The 18,937-nt window shown below is 35.8% G+C and overlaps 1 protein-coding gene across 9 annotated transcripts in view; it reads left to right on the top strand.

Moving 5' to 3' along the window:
- The window catches only part of RALGAPA1 (Ral GTPase activating protein catalytic subunit alpha 1), a 130,082-nt gene that overhangs the window by 18,395 nt on the left and 92,750 nt on the right, over nucleotides 1–18,937 (top strand). For all 9 annotated transcript variants that reach the window (XM_085301705.1, XM_085301704.1, XM_085301699.1 and 6 more), the window contains exons 8-16: nucleotides 758–896; nucleotides 6,257–6,465; nucleotides 6,800–7,039; nucleotides 9,365–9,556; nucleotides 10,606–10,743; nucleotides 11,573–11,721; nucleotides 12,999–13,128; nucleotides 13,862–14,099; nucleotides 16,088–16,249. In XM_085301705.1, the coding sequence (XP_085157831.1) occupies nucleotides 758–896; nucleotides 6,257–6,465; nucleotides 6,800–7,039; nucleotides 9,365–9,556; nucleotides 10,606–10,743; nucleotides 11,573–11,721; nucleotides 12,999–13,128; nucleotides 13,862–14,099; nucleotides 16,088–16,249 (1,597 nt within the window). The remainder of the gene's footprint in view (nucleotides 1–757; nucleotides 897–6,256; nucleotides 6,466–6,799; nucleotides 7,040–9,364; nucleotides 9,557–10,605; nucleotides 10,744–11,572; nucleotides 11,722–12,998; nucleotides 13,129–13,861; nucleotides 14,100–16,087; nucleotides 16,250–18,937) is intronic.

The raw sequence follows: 18,937 nt of genomic DNA, 5'->3' as shown, positions 1-18,937 counted from the left end.
TCTGAAAATGTTGTGATAGAACTGTGGACTTTGCCATAAAGAACAGAACGGGAATTTTCAGGAAAGCAGGGTTTTTTATCTTGAGTGGTCAGTTTCACAAACTAGCCAACCCCAGAGGCAGATGAATTTTGCAGAACAAGGGTGGAAACTTGATATTGGGCTTATTAAGGAGCACTTACCATGCTTTTCAGTAGGAAAATATTTCATAACAAGGAAGGATTAGCARCACCTGTGATCAATGAATTTGTTTAACACCTTTAAAGTTGTCTTCTGCTGCTTGTGATTGACGACAGATTTTTCTTTCATATTGCCCACTATGCAGRTGAATCCGGTTACCTAGTGTAATGAGTCTATGGATATTGTTAMTTGAAATAAGTTTTCAGAGAAGCAAGGGGAATTGTTCTTTCTTACAAAGCATTTTGGAAACAGTTTTATTAAATCCAATCAATCACTTCATGTTTACTTCTGACTTGACAAGATGGCCATAAAAGCATATTTAGTTCTATTGGTTTCAGTATTTTGTGTACTCAAGTTTATTTTGAAGCAAGGCTTTGAGGGAGGAAAAGTCTTTGCATTTCATTGAATGTTTCCCAGCTAGTTTCTGTTCCACCTCTGCAAAAGTGTTTATTAAAATGCATTTGTTCTAGTTCCAAAGTAGTAATATAATGAAGCAATTTCATCATTTATTTTTCTCTTCCACTTCTAGATGTCATAGTAAAATCAATTTACACAATTTTTGTTTGTTTGTTTTTGGTAGGTTAAGAGTTTAGAATGGAAGAACAAGGAAAACCAGGAAAAGGGATTTTCATTTTTGTTCTCGAACTTTAAGAAATATTACTTGCCTTCTATTTTTCCAAACATCTGTAAGGAGACCAGCTTGTATAACCCTGTACTTGGTAAGTGTTAACCCAATTGATAAAACTACTACATTTACTGCAGTACTGAATATAGCCAAGCAGTTAGTCTCTTGAGTGACGTTGCCCAGTAAGAATGTTCTTCAAAAAAAAGTTTCRGTTCATGATTTTCTATTCTCTGTTCGTGGAGGTACCTGAGCTCTTCATTAATTTGAGTTGAGCTACTGTATTAACCTGATCTAATAAAATTAACTATTCTTGTAAAACAGTTTTTCAGTGTAATGTGTGTGTTGATGAAAGTTTGCTCAGAAGATAAACTAATTTAAGGATAAAAGGTGTTAGTGTGCTGTTCTTTGGGGGATATTAGTATTATCTGCATGGAATCATACTTTTTGGATCATGTGATGCACACTTAGATTTCAGTCAGGGCAAAATTAGTTTTTTTTGTCAACTGTATTTTGTCAAGAGCTTGTGGCAGGAAGAAGAGTCTAGGTTTTAACAGTCTCTAAGGTTGATCATGCTAAAATATATCTTTCTGTTCTAGAAACTAGAACTTTAGAAGATGTTTGCTAAGCAAACATAAGTAGAGCTTTATCTAGTGGGTTTCAGCCCATTCTGATCTAGGAAGCTATTTGCATATCTTTATTTCTGCTAACTCAGATTTACATGCMTCAGTGCATAAATGGGTTGTAAGTCAGAGACTCTTCTCTGCAAATTGTCACTCTCTACCCCGGCTTTAAGCTGCTGTTTCATTACTCGCGTAACATGGACACGTCACAGCTTCTCTTGCCTGTTGATGCAGCATCTCAAAAGGATTAGCAGTGACTTACCTAGCCTTGGTTTCAAGTTCTAAAATCAAGCTAATGAGGAAATGTGTTGAAAAGGTCTTGTTTTCTGCCAGTCCAGTGTTTGTGAGTAGTTGGATTATGGCTTTCTTCAGAGGTGGGTGTTTCAAAACCATGTTCTTCTGGGATAGGCTGTGGACCTTCTCATGTGGAGGAGAAGAAACAGTATGACCCTATCATTCATAAGCAAACGTACAATGAGAGTTGTACGTATTCATTGATAAAATAGCTACAAATGAGATGGCAGCAGCTTTGCTTTTCCCAGCATTTTTTACTACTTGAGGTTCTGCAACAAAAAATACGGAAACAGAGTGATATCCCTTTCAACGAAGATCTTGATTCAGTCTTTCTTAGAAGTGGCACCACAGTCCTCTCAGTGGCTTCTTTTGGGAACTGTAAACAAGAGACTTCCAAGGCCCCAGTAACAAAGAGAGCAAGGAGGAATAAGAAATAGATACAGATCTCCAAAACTTCTGTGATCAACCAGCCAGTGTCTTAAACTGCACAAAGTCACAAGCAGTCCTGAGGAATTTGGGAAAAGTACAGTAATGAAAGCAACATAAATATGCTGGTAAGTAGAACAGTCTTTTCTCCTCAAAGTCCTTCTCTGGTATGCTTCTCCCCAGCCTGTTTTAAAACAAGTCTATTCCTACCTATTATGAACAAAAGAATTGACTGAAATAATTTAGGCAGAAAACACTAGAACACTGAAAACTTGTATATCAAGCCTGTTGCCTTTAAAAAAAAATGATGCTGCTGGTCTAAGGTTTAATTTTGGAAAAGTTGTGAGGTATGAATAGGTGCAATAGTTTTCTTAGGCATTCATTCATACATGGGTTTTTCTGGAAATAGTATATCAGATAGAGATTTTTTTCTGCTAAGGCAAACTGGCAAATATGTAAACCAGTTATGGTAATGAGCATTCCAGTTACAGATAGCTAGTATTGTGGGCTCCTCCAAATTCTGTGTTGAGTCAAACCAGCTGAGAAGGGCACTAGAGTCAGTCCGTGTGTGATGGTGAGGTTTTCTTTTTGTGTGTGTGTGTGTGTGTGTGTGTCTTTAACATCTATTGAAGACCCTTTAAGACAATCTTTGGAAACTCTTCCATAGGAATTTTGCTGTCGTATCTCTAGTTGTAGGGGTATTGTTTCTTCCATCATAGTGAAGTACCTTCCTATGCCATTTCCAACCTTTTAGGCAGGCCTTTTCATTTGCAGGCAAATAACAAACAAGATGAGCTGTCCTCTAGTTCGCTGAAGCTCTTCATTCCTTTTGAGCTCTCAAAATTAAGAGCTGTCAAAACTGCGAGCATCCACAATTATATCTGTTTGGTTTTGCTAGCCTTTTCGTCTTCTCTTCTGTATGTCTTCCATCACCTACAATTCCTTGGCCTTTTTGGCTTTATTACGTCTTAAAAATAGACACTTTTCTGGCTTTCACGGGTATGCTGTGGAACAACCTCACTCCATGTGAATTTGAACAACACTAACAAAAAAAGTCAATCTAACAAGCTTCTGTTCTGCTCTGGTTTTAGGTCAGTGTCCTCACCTGGAGCCTTGACRTCTACTTGCAAGACTGACCAAAATGTGAAAATACATCTCCCCTCAATCTTCTCTTGTATTTGAGGAGTGGCTACAGGACATAATACTGTTGAGAGGGGATAGACAGACAGGATATTTGGGGAGGGTATCGTGAAACTACAGAAAGAGACAGCAAAGGCATGTTTACTGCGTGCAGTAAACACTTAATTCTTTGCAAAATATTGTAGGAGTCCTGTTACCATATAATCAATACTGCAGCTGGTAAATACGAAAGAGAACTATCACTTTGAGTCTTTATATACTGTGCTACCAGGCACTTACTTTTTTTTTTTTAACTATATATATTTTTTTTACTGTTATCAATGCTTTCCAACACTAGTTTAACAGATGCTGCATTTTAAGATGTATTAATATGCTAATATTAACTGCTAATTTACACAGAATGAAAGCATTGTACTGTTTCTTGTTTATAATAAATAAAGTCTTCATAAGCTTTTAAAAAAGTGTTCTGTGCATTCATAACTAAGTCTGAATTAGATAGTGTGCAAGAGTTCCTTCTCCCCTCCCCCCCAAAAATGATTCCATTAAAAATAGTGGATGTAATTCTACAGTGTTTTCTGGAAGTGTTCCTCAGTTTAACAGCATCATGATGAGTTTGTCGCTGCTTTTGTATCTGGCTGTTGAAAGGACACTGAGATACACCGCACTGGATAGCCTCAGTGCTGGTGCTGCATGTTCTGTTATGTATCTCTAATGTTAATGGAAAGCCTTAACAGCAAGGGGGCAGGTAGGCTGTGTGTTGACTTCAGATGTCAAAAATGAATATGTGACTATGATAAGTTAACTGCCTAGATACTAGTTGATTATTTCCTGGCTGCTGTCCAGATTTTTTCCTCTAGATTATGGCACCATAGCCTGGCAGAAGTTTTGCTGGATCCCTGACCTAGTGTTAAGGGCATATACTTAGGGAAGAATGTTCTTGCTCATGGCTTTTTTTGAACAGCTTTATATTCTTCAGCATGAACACTTTGCATCCTCCCTGACACCTGGTTCATCTTTGAACTATATTCTGGCCTACCAAAGCCTGTAAAACCTTGGAAAGCATCCGTCACTAATGTATTGCAAGCCATAGAAGGGTTGACACAGTGTGGAAATACTGTGACCCAGCTATTGCTCTCTGTAGTTTTCCACACCCTTAGGGTATGCTTTTCTTTTTTCTTTTTCTTCTTCTTTTTTTTAATGCATGTTATCAGATAAAGTTATAATACTAAAACTCCAGTGGTATGGCATATTCTGGACATAAGAGTTATCTTCAGTCTTCAGGTAAACTTTCATCGACTTGTGTCAAATTGCCCTTCTGCACTGAAGAACTGGGAATGAAGTTGTCATATCACTCTCAGGGAAATGTGCTTGCAGCAGATGTTTTGTAGCCACTTCAGATTGTTGATAACTTTTATTGCAGCACTGTTCTACACTCTGCATTGGATTGTGAAACTTGGAGATAACATTTTGCAGTATTGATATATAACTGGAATTCAGTTGGCTGATGCATCTACTTTCAGAACCGTGGATTATGCTCAACCTGATTTTCTTTCTGTATCTTTAACATTTGCACTGGGCACGTGGATATCATTCCAAAATTGTATTACTAAAAATGCTCAAGTTTTGCTGAAGCAAATCCAGGATTGCTTATGACACTGTTAGCATCCCTGTCACTGGCAGAGTAGAGAATCAGAAGAGCTCTGCCATTCTGAACCACTGTGTAGACAATGGAATGGAGAAAACRTGGTTGTAAGCTGTAAACCTCTAAAACAATCACAGTTCCTTCAGACAAGATTGGCTTYGCAGTGAGCATCATTCGTGACATTCCCCTCGATGCTGGGGTGGGAGCTAGTGCCATGGTACCATCTTTCAGCTGAGTCATATGAAGATCTGAGTGCATTTGCTCTGGCTGTATAATACTGTAAAGATTTTATTGTAGACAGATTTTCTAGTGCAGATGTTGCATTAAATGTAACTGTGAGACCAGATGGATTTTAGAGAAGAGTTTTGCACTCTTCTGTTCATCTTTACCTATCTTAGGGCCTGAAAAGGCTGTATTTATTGCAACTGCTGTTAGTATACAGTTTGGAATAAAAGTGTATTCTGATGATGGTATCTAGATCAATGAAGAACTGATAACCATTGCTATATTGGTTGCTTCACCATGAATGGCTGCAGACCAACGTAGAGATATTTCCAGGGATGTGCTAGGAAATGTGGTGATTCTGAGCTGCAACTGTTCTGTATTAGGCTTGGTTGTAGAGTTGTCTATAGGGCTCTGAAGTGAATCTATAAAATGTATAAATTTCACATATTATAATTATAAACAATAATTATAAACATCTTAAAAGTCAAGAAATACAGCAATATCTTTTCACTGTATATGAAAATAGTTTTCTTGTGTAGGCCATGTTCTAGTCTAGATAAGTTGTTTTTCTGCCTAGAACTTCTTTGTAGTTTCTGTGAAAGTGTGAGTAGTGAGTTAGTTTTGCTACTGGATGAGATGGCTGAGATTCTGAGATTTTTCTTTAACTGAAATTGTGCTGACTAAATACTAAATACAGCACATTGCTTAAGCTGAGTTTCATCTTTGACAGAAAAAAATGCAAAGGTGTTTTCACTTGCACAGAAAAAAAAAAAAAAAAGAAAGAAATCAAGGCTGTAAGTCCACGCAGATTGCTTCCAGATAAAAATGAAGAGCTTTGCATTGCAAAAATAACCTGTCACTGTTTCTTGGACCCTACATGTAGTTTCCCTGCAGCAAAAAAATGTAGCCTGTTGAAGTTTTATGTATAGTCTTGGGGTTTTCCTGTATCATGCCTGTTTCAACCCATTTGGGGATGAATTGTGCAACAACGAATATTAAAAAACAGTGCCCCTGAAAGTTCACTCGTACTGGTTATGGTTTTAAGCTTTCTTATGTATATGGAGCTTACTCTCTGCACGTATTTTAAAATGTTGCATTTCCCTACAGAAATACCACAGATGAGACCAAAGCCACACTATGTAATGGTTAAGAAAGATGCTGAAACCAATGAAGCAATATATTGCACAAAGGAACCTTTCATTAAGGCTCGTGTTATTGTCATTCGATGGCTAGTATCTTTCTGGCTTGAGCCAAAACCTCATACAGGACCTCATATTCCTGGGATAGAAGGTGAAAATGTGCCAAAGAATATTCAGGTAAAACAAAGTACAAAACAAACTTTATTTATTTTTTTTCCCTAATTGTATCATCAGTAGTATACACTATTTTGAGAGTTATAACTAATGAAGAAGAAAAAAGTTTTCTAAATAAACTCTCTACTTATAAATTCAGTTTAGGACTTGCTAGACATTTTCATTAAATTTTTTTTTTCTAATTTATTTTGTTTTTATCAAGAAGAGATGAAATGCAGAGTTTTGACATTCACTTGAGTCTTGGGGTTTTTTTATTCTGAATTCTTTGTATGTTTGAAGGAGTGTTCAAATTATATTACTAAAAGTGAATTATGAAATATTCTAATTCTTGTTTTAGAGAGCAGCTGCTAGCATGGCTTCAAGGGAAGACAGCAAAAATGAAAATACAGATAAACAGGAGAGAAATGCAGAACCAGAACAATCTCATTCTAATACAAGCACTCTAACAGAGAGAGAACCAAGTTCTTCCAGCCTCTGCAGCATTGATGAAGAACATTTAACTGACATTGAAATAGTCCGAAAAGTTTTTTCTTCCAAAAGAAGTAATGTTAACTTTCTAACTGAGATTTTTCGTCAGGTAAAGAACCCTATATAGAATGCAAAAATATTGACTGTTACATTGTAAACTGTCATCGCATCRTAGTTTTGGTTCGGGTGTGTTTGCTAAGTGGAATGTTTATATAAATGTGCAATTTTTTCTATCTTCTTGCCTTTTAGATTTAAGAATCGAAAAGGAAGAATTCTGTAACGTTTCCCATATAGGCTATGTCTGCCCAATTTTTTTAAAAAAATATTTCTCTAATAACCAGTTCTACAACATTTAACTTGGACTTTACAGTTCCCTGTAGACAGGAGTGTCTGATAGTCTCATGCATCATCACCTAAGCTATTAGAATTTACAGCCAAATATATTAAAATAAGTCTCCTGTGGAAGTCTGGAGCAGTTCAAGAATTATTTTTGGAGCAGCTGAATGTCGTTACCTTGATAGTGTTCATCAGAGGAGTGGGATAGGTAGCTAGAAAAGGCAACAATTTTTGCTATCTGACTTTATCATAAACAAAATTCTGTCAAAGCCTAGAAATGCTAATTGAGCATATTCAAAATAGCATTTCTCAACTGGAAACTTAATATCTATTGCATTCAGAAATACTGGAGCTTATAAATGTTTAGATTTCTGTTGTTTAAACTAATTTTAGTACCTTGCATTTCAACAGAAAGTATTTTCTTTAAAAATGTTCAGATTCAGAGGCACAAAGTAGATCTATCTTCTTTCGTTCTCCTGCTTTGAACTGAAAGCTATAGTTCTTCATGTCATAAATAAAGTTTTTCCTTGAAGGACAATCATAAATAAATGCTTTACATTCTGGTATACATTCTTACTTTAATATTATTAGGTGAGGCAAATGTCAAAACTTCTCTACATACAGAGAAAGTCTGTGGGCTTGGACACATTGCTGAAGGAGATAATGGAGTTATCCAAATTTAAACTGCTGCCCAAGGACTGACGCAGCCTGAGACATTGAATATGGATTCTAAATTATTGATACGTCTATTTAGAAACTTAAAAAAAGTGAAAGCACAGCATGGATAATATTCTTAATTGTTTTTTTTCCCCAATCTGTTTTCACAATGCACTCCATCTTGATTTGTGTAGATTATTTTGGTTTCATGTGTGGTTACGAGGTCTTACTAAAGTGAAATTCTTATCAAGAAGTTGTCAGTGCAGATTCCTGTCTAGTACGCCATATGTTTTTAATGTTTCTGAAACATTAGACCTAAGTTATTCCAGTCAGGATGAAATTTCATTTGTGCTGAATAGTAGGAGGATTGTCTTTAGAGGAAAGACTTTATGCATTATGGACTCGGGATAAAAAATTTACTTGCGGCTTCAGAAGAGTGTTAGACTGGTTTATTATTGGTGTGTGACTGATCAGCATGTCAGCTGTATTCTATAAGCTGCAGAATTTTTCTTAGAGGTGGTAATAAATTTGTGTGAAACACCTGTTTCCATTTGTTTCAAGTGGTCATGCCTTGCATTCGTGGGCATTGAGCTTTCAGCGTTCACACCACGGATTCCAGCAAGCTGTGTGTCAGAGTAGCCTATCTATTTCTTTTAAAACAGTTGGGACTGTGTGGTCTTCGTTAAGTATATTTATAATCAGTTAATACCTGACTAATGTTAAAAGCATCTCCACTTTTTACTAACACAGCAGATGCATAAAACTTCCTGAAGAGGGCAGCAGTTAGCCACCTGGCTTCTCAGGTGCATGGATTTTTTTGAACTAGTAACTCTGAAATTTTTTTCAGGGAGTCTTTTTTTTTTTTTTTTTTTTTAATGGCAACTGTTTTGTAAAATCTCATTTAGATAAAAATAAGATATAGTTACTAGTAATGTATGTCATTTGGGTTTCTATCAGACACTTTCTTTGCATACTTTTCATGACTGGGCCTTAATCCCAGCAGTCTGGATATCAAGTGGATCCACCTGTATGGACTCTCATATCTGTCTCTTTGGCAGTGAAATTTTCAGAGAAGGTACCTTTTTGACAAGTTTTTTGTTGTTGTTGTTGTTGTTGTTTTCATCACCTATCCACACACTTCTGGATTACAGATGAAGAAAGCAAGCAAACATTTAGGTTCATGATTAATTTACTTTTTAAAGATAGGACCTTACCTATAGTGGCTGTAATTTTTTCTCTTATCCCCAAACCTGACCATTATAGAGCCTTCCTTAAGGAAGTTGGAACTTTATCTTGATGCTTCTTAACTTTATACATTCACTTTATACTTACAACTGTTCAATTCTAGCTGTACTTTGATGCGATATAGTTTAGTACCAACTTGATTTCAAGTACTTTAACTGAGTTTTTGTTTTTGTTTTGTTTTGCTTTGTACTGCCAGGCATTTTTGTTGCCCATTTGCGAAGCAGCTGCCATGAGGAAAGTGGTAAAAGTGTATCAGGAATGGATTCAGCAAGAAGACAAGCCTTTATTTATGAAAGAACCTGAAGAAATAATGCAGTGTACAACTACAGATTGTGATGATAATGCTGTAGACCGCAATTCTTCAGAGAAAGCAAAAGAAAGAGAAGAGGTAAAAGGGGAGGGAAAAAAAAATAAAAAAAAAAAAGGAAGTATAACATCTTAAAAATAGCATGATAATACGGTGGTTTTAATTCTGGAGCCTGTAATGCATGACCTGCAATTCCATTTAGCATTTTGATTAATATAAAGCTTGAAGGAGAGATTTGAAAGAAACAATAAGATAAAAATACAGTTACGGTCTTTTCATAGTTTGCAGATGTGACTAAGAGAGTAGGATCATGAAAGTACTTTCTAGTCAGCGCCAGCTTCCTGCAAAAGGAAGCAACATAGACTCTTCTTTACATTGCCTCCAGAAAAACAAAAAATGAGGAAGTAGCTTCGCACCTTGTTGACTTTAAGTGACATTTGGACAAAAGGACAGCTGTCCTTTTTGTTCTTTGAAAACCTGTCCTTGCACCTCCACCTCTAACGATAATATCTGGTGCACTTCTCTTGTACTGTTGCTCATCTRTGTTCACATTAGCAGTGAACTCTCTTATTTGGAACTAAACACAAAACCCTTAAGTTTTTCAAATAATCATATACAACAGGGAAGGACACTGAAGTTTGAAGTACATTTTTAAATTCCATTCAGTATAGCTACACTATGTAGTTTCATTTTTCTTGGTAAATATCAATGCATCTTTTGGAATTGCTAGTAGATGTTGACTGAGCCCAAGTGGCCTTCTCAAAAGATTGTATGTGGTTTAATTTGATGTCAGAGCATCTGCCGGGGGGAATCAAACAATGATTAAACAGAGCACAAATGGGCTACCAGTTTGCTCCATTATATGAGTTTTTTATGTGGTTAGTTCAATTTAAAAATTCACATAGTTTTAGGAACTAGTTTCAAGAYGTGATTTATATAGCATGTTTACTGTATATGTATGCCAGCTTCCAACTGTGTAAAAATGATGTACAAAAAGGGTAAGAAAAGTAATAATTATTTTGTCCACATACTGCAAAATTTTCTGTTCTCACTCTTTCCTTTATGTATAACATAAAACCAAGCTATCTATCAAAATATTTAGGGTTTTTTAAGAAAAAAACATTTTTCAGGAAAAAGGGATGAATTCCAGTCATACGCGAAATTCAACTTGGGCAAGAAATGGCTGTTATCAAGATAGTTCACATAAAATGTTTGAAATTGATACAGAAGAGCAAAATGTACGAGCTGGAGTGCAGTCAGTATTACAGGTATGAAATAGATTTGATATCTAATTTTCATCTTCACAACATAGTTTTTTGTATCGGTACATGATGACTGGAATAAAATACAGTACTGTTGTAAGGGATTCTCATGCTCCTGCTCCAAAACACCACTAGATTTTATTAATTTTTTTTTTGATTTATGAAGTATGATGATAGGTAACATTAGAATAATGACAGCGGTTTGCTGTATTTTTACTGACCTTAAGTAGGATAAAGCACACGTGACTGTCAGGTAACGAAGTGGAAGAATGTTTCGTTATTGCATCAGGACATACATTGTACTCTACATTGTATTACAGAAAAATAATGGTTTAAATCTGGATTACAGAATTGCTTATGTGTGTTTAAAAGTGCTGTCTTGCTATGATTTTTCTTTTTTTTAATTGAACAAAGTGCGTATATTAGTATGACAGTCATGACCGGACGTGCTATGTACTATGATTATTTCAAATACTGTAACCACATATTATGCTGGACTAGTTGCTAGCTTACAGGCTGAACTTTCATGCAGTGGGCTTCTTCGTGGAACATTTTCATCTTTCATATTAAATAACTRTCCTGAGTAACTTGCTGTACCATTTATCTGGAAGAGGAATGTGTACAAATTTGTTTTACATAAAAACTGAAGAAATTAATCAGATCATTTTTGCTTTATTATCAAAGCAAACTAACTTATATTTAAATGTATACTAATGAGTGTATATGCAGCCTTATCCGTTTGTCATAGATATTCTTTTTCCTGKTTACCATCAACTGAATTGATGAAAACATCAAAGTGCTTCAAGCTCATAAAATTCATTCTTTTTACCTACAGGTTTTTATAATAAACTCCTCAAACATATTCTTCCTTGAACCTGCAAATGAAATTAAAACTCTTCTGGATGAGCACACTGATATGTGTAAACGCATTCTTAATATCTACCGTCACATGGTAGTGCAAGTGACTATGGACAAGAAGACYTGGTAAAAATGCTAGCACTTTTGTCTTAGATTTTTAGTTCACAGAGATAAATGAGAACATTTAGTTTGTTGTAAACCCAATAGGATGTCATTGACTGTGTGAATTAATTTCTCTAAGAGAGAAATTGGTAAATGTCTGGGTTTTAACATCACAAACAATTTACTACAGTGGAAGAGGCTAGCCGCTCTGTTAAAACCAGTAGCAAGCAGTAGCTAACTTGAGGTAACTTAGCCATTAGTGGAAAAAAAGAAGCTAGAGCATACAGACTACTACCAAGGAGTAACTGATGGCTTTTTTGCAGGCCATTTTGTTCACRTGTGAACACACTAAGTATTTGAAGTATATGTAAAGCTGCACAGCCTTATTTAAAAAGAAGAGGCAAAAAATCCTGAAACAAGCCTGGATAACTATTATAATGAGATGTGGGTTATTTTTGATCTGATTAACTCTGGCTCTAGATGTTCTTGTACAAGAGTTAGTATACTGTTTAACTGRTTTGTTCCTTTCCAGTATATAAGTTGCATAGGAGGGCCAAGGGACCCACATTCAAAGATACCTGTAAATTTCCCCCTACCTTTAAATAGCTGCATCCCTAATGAGATAGTATTTTATCATCATGCTCCATGGCAAGGAAACAGCAACAAGGGTATTTCAGATGGYTCATTTATTCCATTTTAACTTGATTAGTGTTTGGTCTCTCACTAGTATCTCCTGAACTCTAAGTAGGCCTGGCATTACATGTCACGTGAACTTTGTCTCCTCTTGTTAGGGATTAAATGGTCRGTTTGAGATTACCCACTGGGAAATTTGTGAGTAGTGATAGGAAAAAAGATGCCACTAGATTATTTCCCCCAGTTTCACATCACTTTAAAGAAATGTCTCTAGATTGTGATGACAAAGATTTGATGCTGTATAAAAGAACTGATGAAGTATATTTACAATAATGTAACAATGCCAAAAATCTCATTCATTCCAAAAAGAAACTTAAGCTCAGACCACAAATATAGTTGTGAGTAAAGCTTTGCCTGAAATTTCAGGCYGTTGAAAGTGATAGACACTTAAGTGACCTGGTACAGGTCAGCAGGGATTCCTCATTCAAGTGTGATAGGGATGCGAGTAACTCTTTTTACAACCGCCACCAAGTTAGGCTGTTTGTAATCATTGCTTTCTGTTTGAAATGTGCTTGGGTGAATAAAGCTTGGTTTCTATCTTTAAAAGTGTCTTGGGATAAAGAGATCTTTAGCAAAACGGTAACTCAAAATCTAATGTTATTTTGCAGGGAACAGATGCTACTTGTGTTGCTCAGGGTTACAGAATCTGTGCTGAAAATACCACCCCAAACTTTCTTGCAATATCAAGGAAGAAAAAACTCCACTTTAGCAGGAAGACTTGCAGGACCTCTTTTCCAGGCAATTAAACATAAATTCACTTTAATACATTTTAATTTTGACCAGAGACTAGATGCAGAAAAAGCTGTTGACTACTTTGTCATCTCAAGTTATTGATCATATTACTCAGATAATGTGAATGCTGCGGGATAAAGAGCTCGTTGCATTTGATGATTTCTGAACTATTTTTAATGAYATGCTGACAGCTGTTTTCAGAGTACTATGAAATTTTAAAACTGCTGCCTATTAGCTGAGCTGGGATAACTGGCAGTGTGCACAGTTTTAGCCAGCATGCCTTGCAAAATAAAATTTGTTAGCTCAAATCAGTGCCAAATTTTCTGTGCTATCCAGGCTTAACCAGCTGATGCATTACTCCTTGCGGTGAGCAATAGCAGATCTCTTCAGAGTTTATAGTTGCAGAGTGCTGTTGTGATGCCTTCTCTGTAGATGGGACCTGTAAAGTCAAATGCATCAGAACTAGTTGAGAACACTAGTAGAGAACTGTTTGGGAATATTTTTAAGATACGACAAGGTTTCTTATGAATTAAACCAGTTTGTTCTTGTATCTAAGTCAGAAACCCATGTCTGCTTGACGCTTGATAACTCGGGAAAAGTCAGAGTGTACTGGTGAGGAAAGGATTGTTAGGGCTACACCAAAATTTCTGTGGCAGTTGGAAGCTTCTTTTTAAGCTGTAACATTTGAATGTTGTCATCTTAAGATGGGAGACCAACTTTTGTTGCTTTATTCTTTTAGACTCTTATAGTAGCTTGGATCAAAGCGAATCTAAATGTGTACATCTCTCGAGAACTTTGGGATGACTTGCTGTCTGTAATGTCATCACTGACATATTGGGAAGAGCTGGCCACTGAGTGGTCACTGACAATGGAGACACTAACTAAAGTATTAGCTAGAAACCTGTATAGCCTGGACCTCAGTGACCTGCCGCTGGATAAATTAAGTGAGCAGAAGCAGAAAAAACACAAAGGCAAAGGTAAGGCAATACTGCATATATATCATTTGAATTTGAGGCAGGGAAACGAGTGCTGCATTTTCTGACGCCTGAAATAAYCCAGCTTCTTTAGGGTGAGGCTGCATTTTTGGACCTCCAAAGACTCCTAGCAGAGAGATTTAGTCCTGCAGATGGTTAGGCACATACAGAATTTAATCCTTAAAGATTTGTTGAATTAAGCCTAAAATTGTACGCTGCAGTAGATTATGCCTTTCTCCTTTAACAAAGCAATTAACATGATATATCTGGTAAAAATTAGCTAGATAGCAAGTGAGTATTATAAACATAGTCAAAATGTTGATCCTGAAATCTCATGAATGTTGAAAGATCAAGCATGCATAGGTATTTTTTGAGCACTAATTCATTGTTAACCATTGCTGAAGACTGATTTTGTCCAAGTGAGAGGATATTTTTAATAATGTATATGAATGGTACCAATTTTTAAACTGATTCCTATACAATGTAGGAAATATTCCATAGGACATAATGAGGGGATGAAGGGCTATTTGATTGTATTGTTACAACTCTGGAATTATTAAGGGACAGGAAGTCTGTCCGTCTGTATAGAGCGCTGGACTGAGTTTCACAAAACCTGGATTGTATTCCTAGGTCACAGRCTGATTTTCTGCATATGACGATGACCAATCACTCTGTTTCCCCATCTGTAAATCACRGTTAATGATACTGTTCTCCTTTAAAAAGTGCTTTGAGATCTAGCACTATAAAGCAGGGTTATATATCAGATAAGTAGTAAAGATGGAGGAAAATACAGTGTTTAGTTGTCTTTAATTTCTCTGTATTCTGACTGATGCGATTCTCCATTCAAACCTGAGCAAAGGCASTTCCTACTAAGACCTGAGGGTAAGTCGGTGAGAAATAATCAACGTTCAAATGTTTGTTTCCTTCTCCTAAGGACACTCCTGTAAGCTGTTTTTGCTAAACATGTAGATTTTAAGAGAACATTTTGAGAAATGTATGTATGCTCATGAAAGCAAAATCGCCCATACAGAGCCACGTAAGAGGGGTTTATAKAAGTAAGTAGCATTCAGAGAGTTCCAGTGAAAGCTTCAGTTATTAAATGTGAGTAGACTAGTACGGTTTTTGGAAGCAATAAATCATAYACAGATTGTGCCGAACTTCCTTAGCCCTGCTTATTTGCTAATAATAATGAACATGCTGTTTTAGGGTTCATTTTCCAAGAAGATGCCCTTTTAATCATTGTGATTCTTTATCAAGTATAAATTTGAATTATATCAGTCAGTACAAAGTGAGTAAGGAAATATATTGCAAATATTCTTTAGTTCACTGGAATTTTTTTTTACATGCAGTTGTTCTTGATAGCTCCTCATGTGAATTTTATTTASTTTGATATAAATGTCAGTTCTGATTTTTTTTCTTAATCTTATTATAATAGTATTTTGTGAATTTCCAAAAAGCTTTGTTCTCTGAGCCCATCATTCTTTTTTTGTTTGTTTGTTTTATTTACATTTCATGTTAGTATGTTTCATCATCTTTATTTGAAATGCCACAACATTTTTGGCAAAATAAAAAAATACAGTATTAATAGTTTTTAACATACARTGTTGTGTGTCTTGTCTAATAGGAACAACAGAGATTGAGATAGAGGAAAAATGTCAATAGTTACATATTTTTATCACTCTTCAACCTTTATAAACCCAGTTTTCTTGGTCTTTTGCACTTAATTGGTCAGGAAAAAAAATCACAAATGGTTAAGCACCAACATTTAGAAACATCAGTGCTTCTGAACAAGTTTGAGTATCCCTCAGTTAATGCTAAGTGGATTTTGTAGAGATTATTTAAATAATGTATTGCTTAGCTCTTAAATTCATTCTTGCTTTGATAACATAATAGAATTGGATAGAACATATTTGAAAGAGTATAACTACAAATATTTGGTGACATCTCTTCACTTAGTTCTTTGAAATAGCTTTTCAGTTCTCTTTTTGCAGGTGTTGGGCATGAATTCCAAAAATCGTCTGTTGATAAGTCCTTTTCTAGAGGTTGGAGTCGTGATCAGCCTGGACAGGCACCAATGAGACAGCGCAGTGCTACGACCACTGGTTCTCCAGGAACAGAAAAGGCAAGAAGCATAGTACGGCAGAAAACAGTTGGTATGTATCTGTAAAAGGTGATACAAGTGACATTTGAAAAAAGGAAGGAATTCGTAAGGGTTTCGGAGCTGCATGGAAAACTGCTTTCCACAAAAGTTTACTCTCTACAGTAATTAGTTAGACGTGCAGGTGTATGTTCTGCTGTCTTACGTTCTTTCAGGATAGCTGAATAGCTTGTGATTAATAAATTGAGAGCACAAAGAAAAGTAATGCAAATTTTATTAATTCTTAATGAGTTTGATCACATGCTCACACTAGAGCTGTGTTAGAAAAATAGTGCAACTGTATGTATAGGACTCAGACAAAAGCTGCAGTAGTTTGTCTGAGGAGTGGTATGCGTAGATAGCTAATAGAAGGCTTTTTAAATGCATATTTCCATACCTTTTGCACAAAATTTGTAGTGTATTTTCCAATTATGCAAAGAAAAGTGGGAGAAATAGGTATATCTGCATAGTTCATAAAATGTACTGTCTTTGACTATATTCTGAAACTTGCTTAAATGAAGGATGAGTACCGATTGTGCAGATCTTCATTCCTAAAGTGATGTATTTCTCAACTTCATTATTTGCCGATACTGTTTCCTATGTTAGAAATGAGTGATGCGAGACTGTTCTAGGTGGATTGCTCGAAAGAAGACTCATTAACATTCATGTCATTTGCTTAGAATATCTTAACATGAATTAAACTGCAAATTTCCTTGCTCTGTTGTCTCTTCAGATGATCTCAGTGCTATCCATTAAGTGAAGAAAAATTACAGTAATTTTACTTTCCTGTGTAAAAAAAAAAAAAAAAAACTCCCAGATTTCTAAGGAATATCTCTTGCTTTTTCACTAGCTCTGTAATAATGTTGGCTTCAGTCACTGTGTGTTGCTGCTTCACTGATACTTCCTGGAAGCAGGTACATTCTGACACAGTTTTAGACACCAGGAATGTGTATTTGCTGTTCAGTGTGTTGTGTTAGCTTTTCAGAAATTAACGTTTCCTTTCCCTTTCCAAAAATCTTTGCAATTAATTTAGATTCTTTTCAATCACAGAGGCTATATAGCCAAGATTTAGATTTCATATATTTTAAAATGCTGTTGTTCCATTTTTAAAATTTGTTTACTAATAGCATCTAAAGACTTCTGTGGGGGTGGGAGACTTGATTGTGCTAGAAGCAGTACAGACGTGAGAAAATTAAGCCATTACTCCAAAAAATGTCTGACTTTTTCATACATTCGAATGCTACACTGCTTTTCCTGTTTCTCAYGCTGACAGGGTCTAGTTTGGCTGAACAGTTTTTCTTATGGATGACAGGATATTTTAAATATGGTTTCTGCTTCTCTGTAGATAGTCTGTGGTTAACTATTGCAGTGTTTTTATTTTGAATCTTCATTGTGTTAACAAGGTAAAGCTCCTGTTAAAATTTCTTCTTCTCAAAGTGTATTCAGATGTTCTGTCGGAAGGTACTGCTCTTTGGTCAGTTTATGAATGGCTTTGTTCTGCTACTATTGCTGTTTATATGACTTCAGCTGTAAATCACTGAAATTTCTCCTCATCAAGCTGTGTGTTGACCTGGCAGCAAAGCAATCTGATTTTAGTTTCATTATACTTTTCCTTGTTTTTGTTCCTTTCTTCCAATTATGTTACCTAGTTGATATTAATAAGCAAAAYTTATATTACTGTAACCGGTTAAAATTTCAGCTCTATGCGTATTATAGAGTACCATCTGTGGACAAGCATCTCAGCATTAGTARAGTGATTTTAAAAGGGGAAAAGCCCAGAAGAAGTTGCCAGAGGCAGAATCCCAAGCCCTACTGTTTTTAAGATGTTAATGAAGCATATGCATGTGTCTTAACTACCTACATTTGCTTGTTACTGTCTCAGGTCTGCTAAGAGAGCCGATCAGGTGCTTCCTGTTCTGTGTCAGTTAAAACATGGTCATGTAACWAAAACGGGTTTAAAGTACAATAAGTAAAATCTTCTCTATAAAATTTTGCTGATTGGATCCTCCCCTTCAGTTTAATACTGACTCCGCAAGCTAAGTTTGGAATTGAGTCAGACCTCAGATGTGTCGCATGGTATCTGATATGCAACGTTTCCTTTAATTGTCAGTAATATACTCCTTAAGTCTGACTGTGCATGTTGAATATATTATTGTAAGAAAAGCCTGGGGTTTATTTTTTCATCTGTATTTTGTTGTACACATTTTGTGTACATCTGTGCACCTCTATTTTTGAGCCATCCTCATGCCAGCACACATTTATTGCGCACCAAGTTTGTGTGTGTGTGTTCTACTMAAATAAAAATCACAGCTTTTCTGATATGCAGTGTGTACATTTTTAGCCTAAACTTATGTAAAGTAATTTTTGGAAAAGGGCCTTTAAATATGGTATGCATATGGGTTGAAAAATCTTATATTGGGCTAGAAGTGGAATATGTAGCTTAGGCAGCACATTCTCATCCTATAAAGATATTACATCAGACAGAGTTTACTGATYCATAGTTCTGCTTTTGTCCATAGACAAGAACAGTGAAAGGTGATTTCTTGTAAGRTAGTTGAGCCCCAAACAGTGCATCAGGGTAAAACAGGCCAAACTGAAAAACATCAAATATGACGGTCTGGTTTTACTGCCCTTATTTCCTCTACTTCCTCTTTCCAGCTTCACACTTTCCATATGCAAGGCAAATTATGTTTTTTTTTTTTTT

The sequence above is a fragment of the Rhea americana genome, unplaced genomic scaffold (genome assembly GCF_003343005.1).
Source record: "Rhea americana isolate MKP2758 unplaced genomic scaffold, rheAme1 scaffold_18, whole genome shotgun sequence".
NCBI lineage: Eukaryota > Metazoa > Chordata > Aves > Rheiformes > Rheidae > Rhea > Rhea americana.
Note: the sequence above shows the minus strand (reverse complement) of the source record. Positions and strands in the feature narration are given on the sequence as shown.